The following is a 13,013-nucleotide window of genomic DNA, read 5'->3' on the forward strand; positions in this document are numbered from 1 at the left end:
TATTAATGACACTTGTGTTCAACAGCTTGATGTCATTGTAAGGATGTGACATTCAGCTCAGGGTGTTTAAGGTGTTAAGTTAGATCACAGCACCCTCCAATATAGTTTCGGTCTCTTTCCTTCCCTGCAGCTTTCCCTGTGTTTGTCAGGTTTCTCTCTCATTCTTACTCTTATGAGCCTTCCTTCACCAAAATTGCACCTGGGGGAAGTCTGCAACTCTTCACTGGGCCCCAGCATGTCATTTTCTTTAAATGTCAGTGCCCACTGTGGTGCCCCTTATAGGGAAAGCTTTGACTATTTTGAATTGGAGTGGAAAGGCAACCCTGAGCCAGAGATCTACAAGGTGATATGAAACACCATGGCATCTCAGAAATAAAGGGCATTGAGTGCCGTTGCCTGGGGCTCTCTTTGCTTGATTCCTGCCATCAAAGGATCTCAATATATCAGTGTTCAATGTTGACTCCAAACATAGAACTGAAGTCCTTTTTTATGCACAAGGAATGCCTATGGGAGTTGTTCCTTTCCTTATGTACAGAGGTGGATACGTCCTATTATACTGCAATTATTGCCAAAGCCTTTGTTATGTTATCTAGCTGTAAAAACTAGAGGAGAGAACTAAGGGGGGAGAGAAAACCTTTTGTAGTGATAAACACCCATTTTTTTCATGGTCTGTGTGTATAAAAACGTCTTCTGTATTTTCCACAGTATGCATCCAATGAAGTGAGCTGTAGCTCACGAAAACTTATGCTCAAATAAATTGGTTAGTCTCTAAGGTGCCACAAGTCCTCCTTTTCTTTTTGCGAATACAGACTAACATGGCTGTTACTCTGATAGCTGTAAAAATGTGTCTCTTACCACTTCTGAACCTTTGAAAGTTTGCTCCCTACCAAGAACCCATTTAACGTTTAGTGCTTTGCTGCCATCTGGAGGAGGGAAAGTAATGCCTGAGGATGACTACTGATCTAATTTTAGATTAGAAGTAGCCAGTCTATGCCTACTATGTGTGGCTTTCTTTAAGCAACAGAGACTTTGCTGATAGCAAAAACAAATAAATGGTGGCTCCTCTTGAAGACATTCTTGTGAGTGAATGCGTATTTTGTTAATTCCTAATAAAATCTGCAGGGCTGGCTGCAAATCATCATTACCAAAGGTATGACAGTGCCTTCTGTACTATTCTTAGGTATGCTTGTTACGGAGGAGAACGCATCTGCGGTTCCTTGTTCCCTGGGCTGCGACCTGGCGGGGGGGGGGGGGGGGCGTGCTGACCACTATGGGAATGTAGGTGTCTTGCATTGCTTTGTAATGATCCCTTCTAGCTAACCTAGGAGTGGTGTTCGTTAGGTAGGTTAATGAAGATTAATAAAACTAACTCACTGACAGTGAATGTACATATTTATTTATTTACAGATTGTGCTGGCTGTGGGAGAGAGATAAAAAATGGCCAAGCGCTACTTGCACTGGATAAGCAATGGCACCTGGGATGCTTTAAGTGCAAGGCCTGTGGCAAGGTCCTGACTGGGGAATACATCAGCAAGTAAGCAGCTGCCTATGTCTTTTCTGTTGCCTGGCATGAAATCCATCCTTACTTTCCAAAAGTATAATGCAGCCAAATTCTGCTTTTCCAATCTGTTGGGCAAATTGCACTTCCGAAAACCTGGTCTGTTGGCACGTGCTGATTATTCATGGGGTAGACAATGGAGGCCATGGGTTGGGGGGTGGACTATAGACTCCCTCGCCCAAAATTTTAAGAATCTCAATAATAGATAAAGGAGACAATGAGTTTGGAACACATGGAGCTTTTCTCACTTTATTAAACGTGGACAAATTTAGTCATTGAACAGCTATTCTTTTTTTAATTCTAGACCCCCTCCGTAAAAAAATGTCCATGCCCCGTTGCCCATCACTATGTGCACTGAAATCCTCACTCGTAGTAGGAGCAGAATATCAGAATTGGGACCCGAGGGGAATTTTTACCTGTAAACTGGCTGGAGCAAGTAAAGAAAAACAGTGATTTAACAGTAGTTGGCAAAATAAATACTATGAGCAGGACGGTTGCAAGTCTTTTTCTGGTCAAGGAGAGGGTTGTGTGACCTCCCCTGTTGTGTTTCCAAGGCACAGCTTTTCCATCATTTTGTCCAGTTATTTTCAAGTTGTGAACTTGAGAAGAAAGAAAGAAACAGCCCGTCTCTCACTGTGCTAGAACAAAGACCAGACACAGTGATGTGATTGACCTGACACTGTGTTTACCTTCCCCGGATTAGGAACTAATGAAGAAGAAAGTTAGGAGCATACCAAGGCAAGGGAGAAAAATCAGAGACTGAGTGCTTTAGCCGCAAGATGAAGGGAGTCTAGCCAGACCCCTTTCAAACATATAGCAGGGGAGAAAAAATATAGGGACACTAGATACATGCAAACCTTTCATCACTTGTTTTAGTGGGCGCACATATAAGCAGGCTGACATCTATGACTAATTAAACAAAGGAACTTGTAAGGTGGTGCCTGATACTGTGTAAATTCTTTAAACTGGCCAAGGTGTTTCTAATTCATTCCTCAGTCATACAAAGATAGCACTGCCCACCTCCCTTTTGAACCTTCATGATGCCACTGATGCTCAGATGTGTCTGTTTATACGCTATTAAGATGACGAAGGATTTATTTACTGAAATGGATTGAGGTGCAGCAGGGTCGTGCACGTGTATGATAGAATGTTGACAAAGGGTCGGATCCTCATCTCGTGTAAAGGGGCATAGCTCAGTTGATTTTACACCCATTGACACCAGCAGAGGATCTGTCCCACAGTGTGCACATTTGTGCTTGAATGTCTCTCCTTTATTCTCGATGGCAATTGAAATGCTGATCCTAAATGGTGCTAACTGTAATGCCAATTCATTTGAGCTGCAAAATAGCTAGCTTGGTTTCTTCCCCATTCGCCTGTTGCTGTCAATGGGAATTTCCACTAGGGACAAGGGAAGAATACAAGCTGCATTGTAACTTGTACCTTCTGGATATTTTATTTCAGGGATGGTGCTCCTTATTGTGAAAAGGACTACCAGGTTCTCTTTGGGGTCAAATGTGAAGCGTGTCACCAGTTCATCACTGGGAAGGTCCTAGAGGTAAGTAATATATAATCTATTGCTTAATCGCTGGGTTTACTCACCAGACTGCAGGGTACACAAAGAATTTGTTCCCTGGGATTTTTGCTATTGACTTCAATGGGAGCAGAGTTAGCTTGTTGCTAAGTGCTTTGGAAAAATTCTAGCCATTGGGAAATGTGTAGGGGAGAACTGATTGCCTTGGTTTCTGTGGAGATGTCAGTGAGATGATTTTTTTTGTATGGTACTGCACAAAGTCGGTGTTGAGTATACGTCTGGAGCATCCTGGGTAGCTGGGGTGAGGATTAGAAAAAGTACTGAAGGAGATACATTTGTTTATATTGTAAAATAATTTATAGGTTATGCTCTAATAAATGTGTTAGTCTCTAAGGTGCCACAAGTACTTCTGTTCTTTTTGCAGATACAGACTAACACGGCTGCTACTTTGAAACATATGGGGATAATAAATGTTTTCTAGTTGACAGCTGTGAAGAGGGGTAGGAACACTAGGTTTCTATTTTTTGGAAGAGAGGAGATTGGGATACGGTGATATGCATGATACTGAGAACATGAAAGGGAGGAATATTCTTGAGGAAGTTAAATAATTTAGGTATGAGAAGGCACAAACAGAAGCTGGGATTTCCACACAGAGTATCCCTTCTCCTGAGTCATTGGCTATATGAAGGGGAGTATGTCCTCAGCATGCTCCTCAATCAGATCTGGGTGACTCTTGTTAGAGGCACATCCCCTTTCTGCTAAAATTGATCTTAGTCTCTCATTGGCAATGATTGATGGCCGTTAGAGTTGTGGTCCTTATACTTTGGCACGGAGCTCTCCATATAATTGTAGAGATGCTTGGTGGCGGAACTCTACCAAAAATTCAGAGGACCCTCTCCAGTGCAGGGCATGCTCCTGTTTAGATATGAGAGGCAAAATTGATTCCTGACTCCATGGATCCATTTAGGAGACTGGATTCTGTGTAAAGAGAGAACTGGTTTAGATTAGGATTCAGTTCCTGATCTGAAGTACATGGCTTGGGTTCATCTTTAGCTTCAGCATCGCTTAATATTTCACATTACCCGAAAATGTGCTTGATTTTACTTCGCAAAGTTAGTTGGTGCAAGAAAGAGGGCAAAGAATTCCAACCAGTGGTGTGTTTTTGGAAGAGTGTACGAGGACCTGGTCATGCAGTTCCGATGAGTAACAAAACGTCTGCCCTTTAGGCTGCATCTACAGTGTGAGCTCCTATAAATAGCAGTGTAGCCACAGGGGCATGGGTAGCAGTCACAGAGGCACAGCTGAGCCGTACTGAGTACAAACCCACCTGAAACTGGGTCAGCCATGTCGCCACCGCCTGTGCCACGACAGCCACGCTTCTGTTTCTAGCTTGGTAAGAGCTAGCATGAATACATGTACACAAGCCAGGGAAACACAGCCCTAGTTCATAGTGTTGACAGAGTCGTACAGCCGCAGAGATGAATGCAGTTGTAACCCACTGGTCAGGGTGCTGTTATCTCTCTTCCCTGATCGGCAGAGGTTGAGTCTGTTACAGCTCTAACTGAAGCACGGTTCAAGCTTTTAGCACTGGAGGCCTCTGGTTCAATCGCTGGTGCGTTGGCCAAGATGGCGGCCGTCGCATAAGGGAGCCGGAAGACGCTTGGGCACTCCAAGCACTTGTCATTGCTTCTGTTAAAATGAAATCTTTTCTTTATTCAATTAGTCAGGCTCTTTGTCTCCTTCCCTTCTAATATGTGCATAATCCTTTTGGAGACCCAGCTGGATAATTAGTGAGAAGAGATATGGCACTGTGACGAAAGTAATATAGGGGAGGATGCTGGAGACTAACTAGAGTTTGGAAGAATGAGCTCCCTTTCTTCTGTATTGTTCAAGAAAGGCTGCTTTTACTGCAGTGGCTGAGTGTAAGGGAAGTTTGAGCTCAGATCATCTTGGCTTGAAAATGCATCATCCTTCAGAAGAAACCTGTCTTTCTGAAGGAACCTCAGAGTAGCTTGAGCTAAACTGTGCTATAAGTGAATGAATTCCTTTGAAAATGGTGGCTAAGAAGCTCAACACAGCCAGGCCTCAACTGTCCATCTGTACCTGACCTGGGCAAGTTGAAGTCCTGGCTTTCACTCTGTTTGCGTCTGGCTGTGGAGGATGGAGAGCACTAAGGCCATGCAAATTTTGTTCCTGAGGTTGGTTTCTCTCACTGTGACTTTGGCTGCATGTTTATTATTGAAAATAGGAAATAACATTCAACTGAAACAGGAATCAAAGAGGAAGTTGAGCTGGGGCCACCAAACCACGTTTCATTTTCTAGAGCTCCGTGTGTGACAAAGTACTGTTAGAGATTTTCCATTCAGCCTAAGCCTTAAGTAGTCATAAAGCCTTGCAAAAATGTAGAGCCATTTGAGTGACCTTTTGAATATGTGGGAGCATTAAGCATATGTACTCATGCTGGGGTTTTGTGTACCTTTTGAATACTTTTTACCGTTACCATGTTGTTTCTGGTAAGTCCGGGGAAGTTTTGCTTCAACATAGACACAGACATTGATCCAGTACTAATATATCAGTCGCATAACTAGTAGCAATACAGCAGGGGGCAGCTGCAGCCCCCAGTATGCAACGAATATCAAAATCCTATATAGCCCATGAAAATCAAACAACAAGTATGCTGTACCTCCTTCCTAATCTGTTAAAATCAGTTTTAATATCTGGTTGCTGTCAGTAAGGCGTAGACTGAGAGACTAACTGGAGACCTTCACTTAATAAGTAGTAATATCTTGCCAATTGAGGCATATGCACAGTCTGCAATTAGGAGATTTGGCTTAAACACATTACAGTATATTTTATTAACCTGGTTAATCCACAAAAAGTTCTTCAAATCTCATTGTAGAAACTGAGGGGCATTAAAACACTCAACCAATGGCACTCAAATGGAGTGACTGACCAGTTTAGATACACTAATTAGTGATGCTGAACAGAAAGATTCGGCTAAATTCTTGGCTGCTGCTAAGGACCTTTTGCACTGCTAGAAAAGCATTGTTCTAAAGGGCATGATGCCCTTAAATCAGTTCTCGGGGGTCCTGATAAGAATTCTCCTAGCCTATGGGAAACATGGGCTGACATAAACCGGGCATAGCTTTTGCTCACACAGCTCTGTGTCCCTGTCTTCTCCTTTTCCCTCCCCGCAACCCCTGCCTGCATCAGGTGTATCGTGGCTGGTTACAGGCAGGGAGATAGTGTTTGGGGACACAGAAAAGATGTGATCAGGGACTGGGGCCAAAGCAGCAATCCCTAGTTGGCAGATTGGTTCCTAGAACATAAGAACGGCCATATTGGGTCAGACCAAAGGTCCATCTAGCCCAGTATTCTGTCCGCCAACAGTGGCCACTGGCAGGTGCCCCAGAGGGAATGAATAGAACAGGTAATCAAATGATCCATTCCCATTCCCACCCATTCCCAGCTTCTGGCAAACAGAGCCTAGGGACACCATCCCTGCCCATCCTGGCTAATAGCCATTGATGGACCTATCCTCCATAACTTATCTAGTTCTTTTTTGAACCTTGTTATAGTCTTGGCCTTCACAACATCCTCTGGCAAGGAGTTCCATAGGTTGACTGTGCATTGTGTGGGAAAAAATACTTCCTTTTGTTTGTTTTAAACCTGGTGTCTATTAAAGGATGCTGTTCCAGCCAGTGCAAGTTAGAGCAGCCTTGTGCCAGGGTTTGCAGAATATTATAGACCTGGAGCAGAGGGGCAGTTGATGACTCCTTCATCTAGAGAGGGTGAATTACTCACTAGATTCCATCTAATAGTTAAATTTAGATTTAGCCTTTTCAAATAGAGATTAGTATTTTCCCTCTGTTTTCTTTAGCAGCATTTTTTTTCCCCCAGCAAAAGCAAGACCTGGAGGTTTTTTCAGGGGAGCAAAGTCTGTTGAGTTGTCTCCTGCTTCCTGTGACGCAGACTGGATACAAATCTTGTTCTTTCCATAAAGCATCACATTTGCATGAGCAATTAGACTGAGGGTTGTGACATAACAGCCTAGCCAGATCTGTCCAGTGGGAAAAGGCACCTAGTATTTTGTCTTTTCCAGTTAAAAACAAAAAGTGGGTTAATTGATCCCCACAGAGCTTTCAGTTTATTTTGTAAAAGGAGGGTGTATATTATACTGTGATCTGGGAGGAATATTATATTTCATCCCACTGAAGATGCAAGTAGCAAAGGCAGAGGAGAAATGTCACCCACCATCCATCACACATGCATACCACACTAGTGAATCAGTTGGCAGCAATAGGCAGTATGCTGTCCCTTTGGAAAGCTCATTATTTTTTGCCAATTCTTGTTGCACTTGATACAGTGTAACTGTTCCTTCACAGCTGGTTACGGTAAAATGGGAAGAGCACAGAAGGATGGCATAAAAACTCATTTTGTTAAACAAGTTTGATGGCATCAGTGACCAGGGCCTACATTTTTAAAAGTGCCCACCCATTTTGAGTGCTGCTTAGAAACTTCTAGGACTTGCAGCCCACACTGTCAGACTCATGGGTACTCGACACCTCTGAAAATCAGGCCCTAGATGTCTTAAATCTGGCATTCAAAAATGGAGACACCCAAAATTAAAGGAGTCTTTTGTACCACATTTCAGAAAGCCGCGTCCCCCACTCATACTAACAGGCACCTTTGACTTTCTCTGTAGAGAGACCAAGTACTGAATGGATGAGGGAGATTGAATATATCCAGCCTTCCCCGGCGCTGATCTCTTAGGTCGAGATTGAGGTGTATTGTTGGAGGCAGTGATACAGCTGCTGGTGTCCTGATTCTGTGGTGAAATGAAGAACTCCATTTTTCCAGGCTGTCCATCTGAATCACTAAATCCTCTAAAAAGGAGCGAGGTGAAAAAAAGTAATGTGTTTGAGCTAGAGAGATTTTGCTTATACTTCTGAGCTTTACTGCTTGTGACAAATAGCAGGTAGCTGAAGCCTGCACAATAAACATTGTAAATGATAAATATCCAATGTCTAATGCATGTACAAGAAGTCATAAATTGTAGTGTACATTAAGGATATGTGGAGTTGTAATCAAGGCAACAGAGGTCAGTGTTCCTCCACAGGTTTTGCTATCAGAAAGGAGCGATTTCCCCAAAATAGTGGTTCATTTCCTGTTAGCTCCAGTGAAAAGCTTTCCTTATCAGGATATAATGGTATGAAAGGAATTTGGATTGATCCTTAAAAAAACATAGACTTTCCACTAAATTTAAAGTTTTCTTAACTTTAGTGTTTTAAAGCTTAGCCAGTGACAGATGCCAGCTTGACATCTTGGGCCTGATTCTGCAAACTCCTAGGCATTTCTGTTACTCTACTCACATGAGCACGCGCTTAGATATTTGCAAGATTGTGGCCCAACTCATTTTGCATAACCTACCACGTATAATAAGACTTAACTCTCAAAGCCCATTAAAGTCAATTGGGTCCATGTGCATGTATTTCATCCGTACATGGAAAAAACCTTTGACAAAGGATGTAAGTGTAATTATCTCAGTTCTTCAAAAGGGGAAACTAAGCAACACACAAGTGAAGTGACTTGCCTGAGGTCACAAAGCAGAACTGATAGTAAGACCCGGGTCTTCTGACTCCTACTCTAGTGCCATGCTGGCGCGTTTGGTCACTACTGTTACAAGCAGGATTTGAACTGGTGATGTAATGATCAAAGGCTCCATATGTGTTAACAAATCCCTGAACCATCTGGTTTCTCTATCCATTTATTTCTATAACAGAGCTTACTTAATATCCCCTGTCTCAAAGAAAAAGCAGGCATGTGATCTCTCCTGGCTAAAGCTGGGTATGGCTCTAATCCCTATTGGTGAAGCAACTCTTCCCATTTGGTGATTGTTTGACACTGGAAGTATCACATCATGTATTCTGAAGACTATTCCTTTTTTATATCTATATTTGCTTGTCTCCTATGAGCTGTTAAAACTGGTTCACCACCTTGTAAGTTATGGCACAATGCCCCTTAACAGATGAACCTGAAAAGAGAAATGCCAAGGACACAACAGGCTCATCTAACTTCAGCTTGAAAGGCCAAGTTCCTATCAACTATGGTCCATGTGGCCGTTTATGCTGAGTCTCCCCGGATTTTAACAAGAAGCACACCAGTGTGTATTAATACAGAAATATGCTCTTAATTTAATGAGTTGGCATTCAGGAATCCATCATCTATTGTCTGCTACACCTCGAAATACCTAGACAGATAGCAGCTTAGAGATGCACTGACGTTGGAAATGTAAAGAGAAATGCTTGCTCGAGTTGTGTAAAGAATTTTTATTGTCCTTGTTGAAGAGAAGAATATGATACTAAGGAATAGCTCTTCACAAGCAAGAGGTTCCCACCAGTTTCCTCCAAAGTGTTCCTTCCCTCTCATGCCCCCCCCGCAACCCCCAGCATAGAAGCGTGTGCTGTCAATGATTCCAGTAATTTTCTGCTGAGTCTTATTTACGTAACCAAGTATTTGGTTCCATATGCTGATTGAACTAGGGTCATTGATTTCATGGACTTTGGAGAACCTCTTAGCTGAGTTTCAAACAGGATCCTCTGAAGACCATTGTTTGCTTCAGTTAACAAATAAATAATACTAATAATATACTTGGTATTTATATGAAGTGTTATTGAGGTAGTAGAATAAGACATGTTTTAAGAAATATTGTCTAAGGCTATGAGTCTGTCAACATTTAAATGGGAATAGTCTCATGTGTAAAGTAATCTATCTACTTAAGTGCATTGACTATTAACAAGACTTAAGTGCCTAAGTCACTTTTGAAAATGGAAGTTAGGCTCCTAAGTCACTTAGGACAACATTTTCAAAAGTGCTTAAGTATCTAAGTTCTACGCTAGATGGGCATTTCCTAGTAAGTACAAATAAGTGCTTGGGTTTTTGATGTAGGTGTATCCTGTAAAAACAATAGAAAATGCTATTCAGAAACTTTAAAAAAAACACTCATGCATGTTTTTCTTTCTCTTTCATGTGCTGTTTGGATGAGCTGTTTTCATGGCAGTCATCCATTTAATATCACAAAGCGCATTGCTTTCTGTGCTTCAGAGTAACAGCCGTGTTAGTCTGTATTCGCAAAAAGAAAAGGAGTACTTGTGGCACCTTAGAGACTAACAAATATATTTGAGTTAGTTTCTAAGGTGCCACAAGTACTCCTTTGCTTTCTGTGCTGTCGATGTAGTAGTAATAAGACAAGTCAAAGCTTGTCTTGCTTTAAAATGAAAAAAATCCAGCTTTTGCATACAAAGCATTTTGTTGCTGCAAAGGAAAGATTGAGAATATAAGGAGTTTTGAAGTGTTGCCTCTTGGGTGACCAGATGTCCTGATTTTTATAGGGACAGTCCCGATATTTGGGCCTTTGTCTTATATAGGCTCCTATTACCCCCCACCCCCTCCCGATTTTTCACACTTGCTGTCTGGTCATCCTAGTTGCCTCTGATGTTTTCTTAAGGTATTCTGGGTTTATAAAAAGAAAGGAAACTTGTGAGGGAATCTATCGCTATTTAATTTCCAGAGCATCAAATATATGATGGGTGCTTTTCAGGCGTGTGAAAAGACACAGTTCCTAATCCAGATTGCTTGTGGTCTGAATGAACATACAAACCCAGAGAAAAGAAGCAACAAAGAGCAGCGTGAATGGGTGATGGAAGATAGCATGTGGTGTTAATTCTGTGATTTACCTTGTTTGCAATTTGGTTTATTACTATTATAGTAAATGGGGCTTTGTGAGCATACTAAATAAGTGACACAGGCTGCTGGGAAACCTTCAGCAACAGAGGCACACAGCAGTCGTCTGTTCTAATTCGGCCATCTCAATCATGGAGGTGGGTAGAATGGATCCTGGGTTGTTTGATTATAGACCAAGCAATGGTCTCTCCGTCTGCTTGATTCAGATCAGGGACTTGAACCTGGGTCTACCACATCTGAGGTGAGGGGCCTAACCATCAGGCAGTTCGGGGGCATAGCGCCATCTGTTGCTCCACCCTGAACCTGTGATACCTTCCTGACAAAGGTTTTGTCGAAACAGATACATTTCCACAAAGTTTTGGTTCGGTCGAATTCAGCATTTTTCACTGAAAAACATTTTGTTGAATAATTCCTCTAATACAAGTATACATGGATATGTGCCTAAATACAAGTATACATGGATATGTGCCTGACTGAGCAGGGCTCTTCCTCACTCTTCTCACTTTAGTTAGAATTTGGCTGAGCAACTGGAGTAGAATCCCAGTGTAAAATAACTGTCCCTGTCAAGGGTAAGGTAACACACAAGAGTGGCTCCTACTGCCACAATGAGGTTAAAAGGAAAGTCTATCCAGCAGCCAATTTTTTAAAAGACATTCGGAGTAAAGTGGCTTTCTGGACATTTTCTAAATGATCTCAAACTGGTGCGACCTTAGAAAAGTGCACTTTATCTGTGCTGTTGAGTTCACAAACCTTTTAAACTCCTCAGAAGCCCTGGAAAGACTGTTAAATAACCCACGCAGACTCTGATTTCAGTCTAAACCAACACCTCTCTCTGAAGGTGAGTTGTTCTACCATCATATTATTACACTTGAACACCAAGGAATGGTACTGTCTTCACAGGGGCATATAGAATTATGGGACTGGAAGGGACCTCGACAGGTCATCTAGTCCAGTCCCCTGCACTAATGGCAGGACTAAGTATTAATATATCCTTCCCTTTTCCTTTTTTTCACAATGGACTGCCCCAGCGACTGCTAGACTGTGTCTAATGGACAGGCAGAAGAATCTGTTCTTTCTCCTTTTTGGTGTGTCTGCTGGATAGTGATTGAAGAGCAGTGGAGGTGAAGGGGCGGTGGCTGTGTTTTAGTTAGAAACACACTTATCTAATCGGAAGCTCTGAAAGCTGGCTCAGTGAGAGCATGAGCTGGGGACTGTTTGGTGTCTGCAAGGCATTTCTCATAGTGCTCTGAATCTGAAGAGAGGTGGAGTGCACTGCTCACCAGACTAAGGAAGACTGGGAACTAGACTAAAGAAGCCTTAGCAGAAGGTATATGTCTCCTTGTGAAAACTAGATGTAGATGCCACTTTTGGCTGAGAAATAGGAATATTGTGCTGGGGAGGAGGGATTGTGTGCCTCTGTAATGTGGCAGAATATATTTTTGAATCACAAGAGACAGTGGCGATGGATTCAGATACTTTTCATGTCCTCATGCATCAGAGGGATTTATTTATGGGCTCAGTGTCATTCTGCTTTTTAGAAAAAGAGAAAATAGCTAATGCACTTTTATGTCTACATGCTGAATGGAGTTAAGTTTCTAGTTAGTACTGTGCACTGAAGTAGTGTGGGAGCTACAAACTTTTCTTGTCGAGTAGTTTTTAATAGATATGTTGTTCTTTGATTATTTCAGTAGGTTTTGTTGTATAGTGATAAAGGTTGAGATCACTTTAAAAGTTTTGCTGCCTTTTAGCTCAATTGGTCTTATCAGTTAACACTGAAAACACTGCATGTTTTTAAAAGAGGTTTTTTGTTTGCATAAAAATGAGGAAATGAAAAGTTTAATAATAACACATGGAAATGGTTGGATGCCTCAGTCAGATTGGCTGTGTAGCATCTTGCTGTAGTAAAAAGTAGCATGAATTTGATTTGTTTTTATTCAGAGAACTAGCAGTTCCTCCTGGATAAAATATAGGCTATGGTAATTGCACAGGACACCACAGTATAAGCTGCAGTGTTTGGGATCAATACTGTAGAATCCTGGAGTCCCTTTTTTTGTCAAGGCTTCCAAAACCCTAAAGTACTAAGCAAAGTTGCATGATATAGAAAGCCTTTCTGAGAGAGCAGCCAGTATTGCATAAAAGTTAGGGGGATTCTTAGCCAAGAGCATTATAAGGCTGATGAGA

At 41.9% G+C, this 13,013-nt stretch overlaps 1 protein-coding gene across 8 annotated transcripts in view; it reads left to right on the forward strand.

Annotated features, from left to right (window-relative positions):
- The window catches only part of ABLIM1 (actin binding LIM protein 1), a 312,371-nt gene that overhangs the window by 192,468 nt on the left and 106,890 nt on the right, over positions 1–13,013 (forward strand). For all 8 annotated transcript variants that reach the window (XM_048857014.2, XM_048857012.2, XM_048857017.2 and 5 more), the window contains 2 exons: positions 1,408–1,534; positions 3,020–3,113. In XM_048857014.2, the coding sequence (XP_048712971.2) occupies positions 1,408–1,534; positions 3,020–3,113 (221 nt within the window). The remainder of the gene's footprint in view (positions 1–1,407; positions 1,535–3,019; positions 3,114–13,013) is intronic.

Source organism: Caretta caretta, chromosome 7 (genome assembly GCF_965140235.1).
Source record: "Caretta caretta isolate rCarCar2 chromosome 7, rCarCar1.hap1, whole genome shotgun sequence".
NCBI classification, from domain to species: Eukaryota; Metazoa; Chordata; order Testudines; family Cheloniidae; genus Caretta; species Caretta caretta.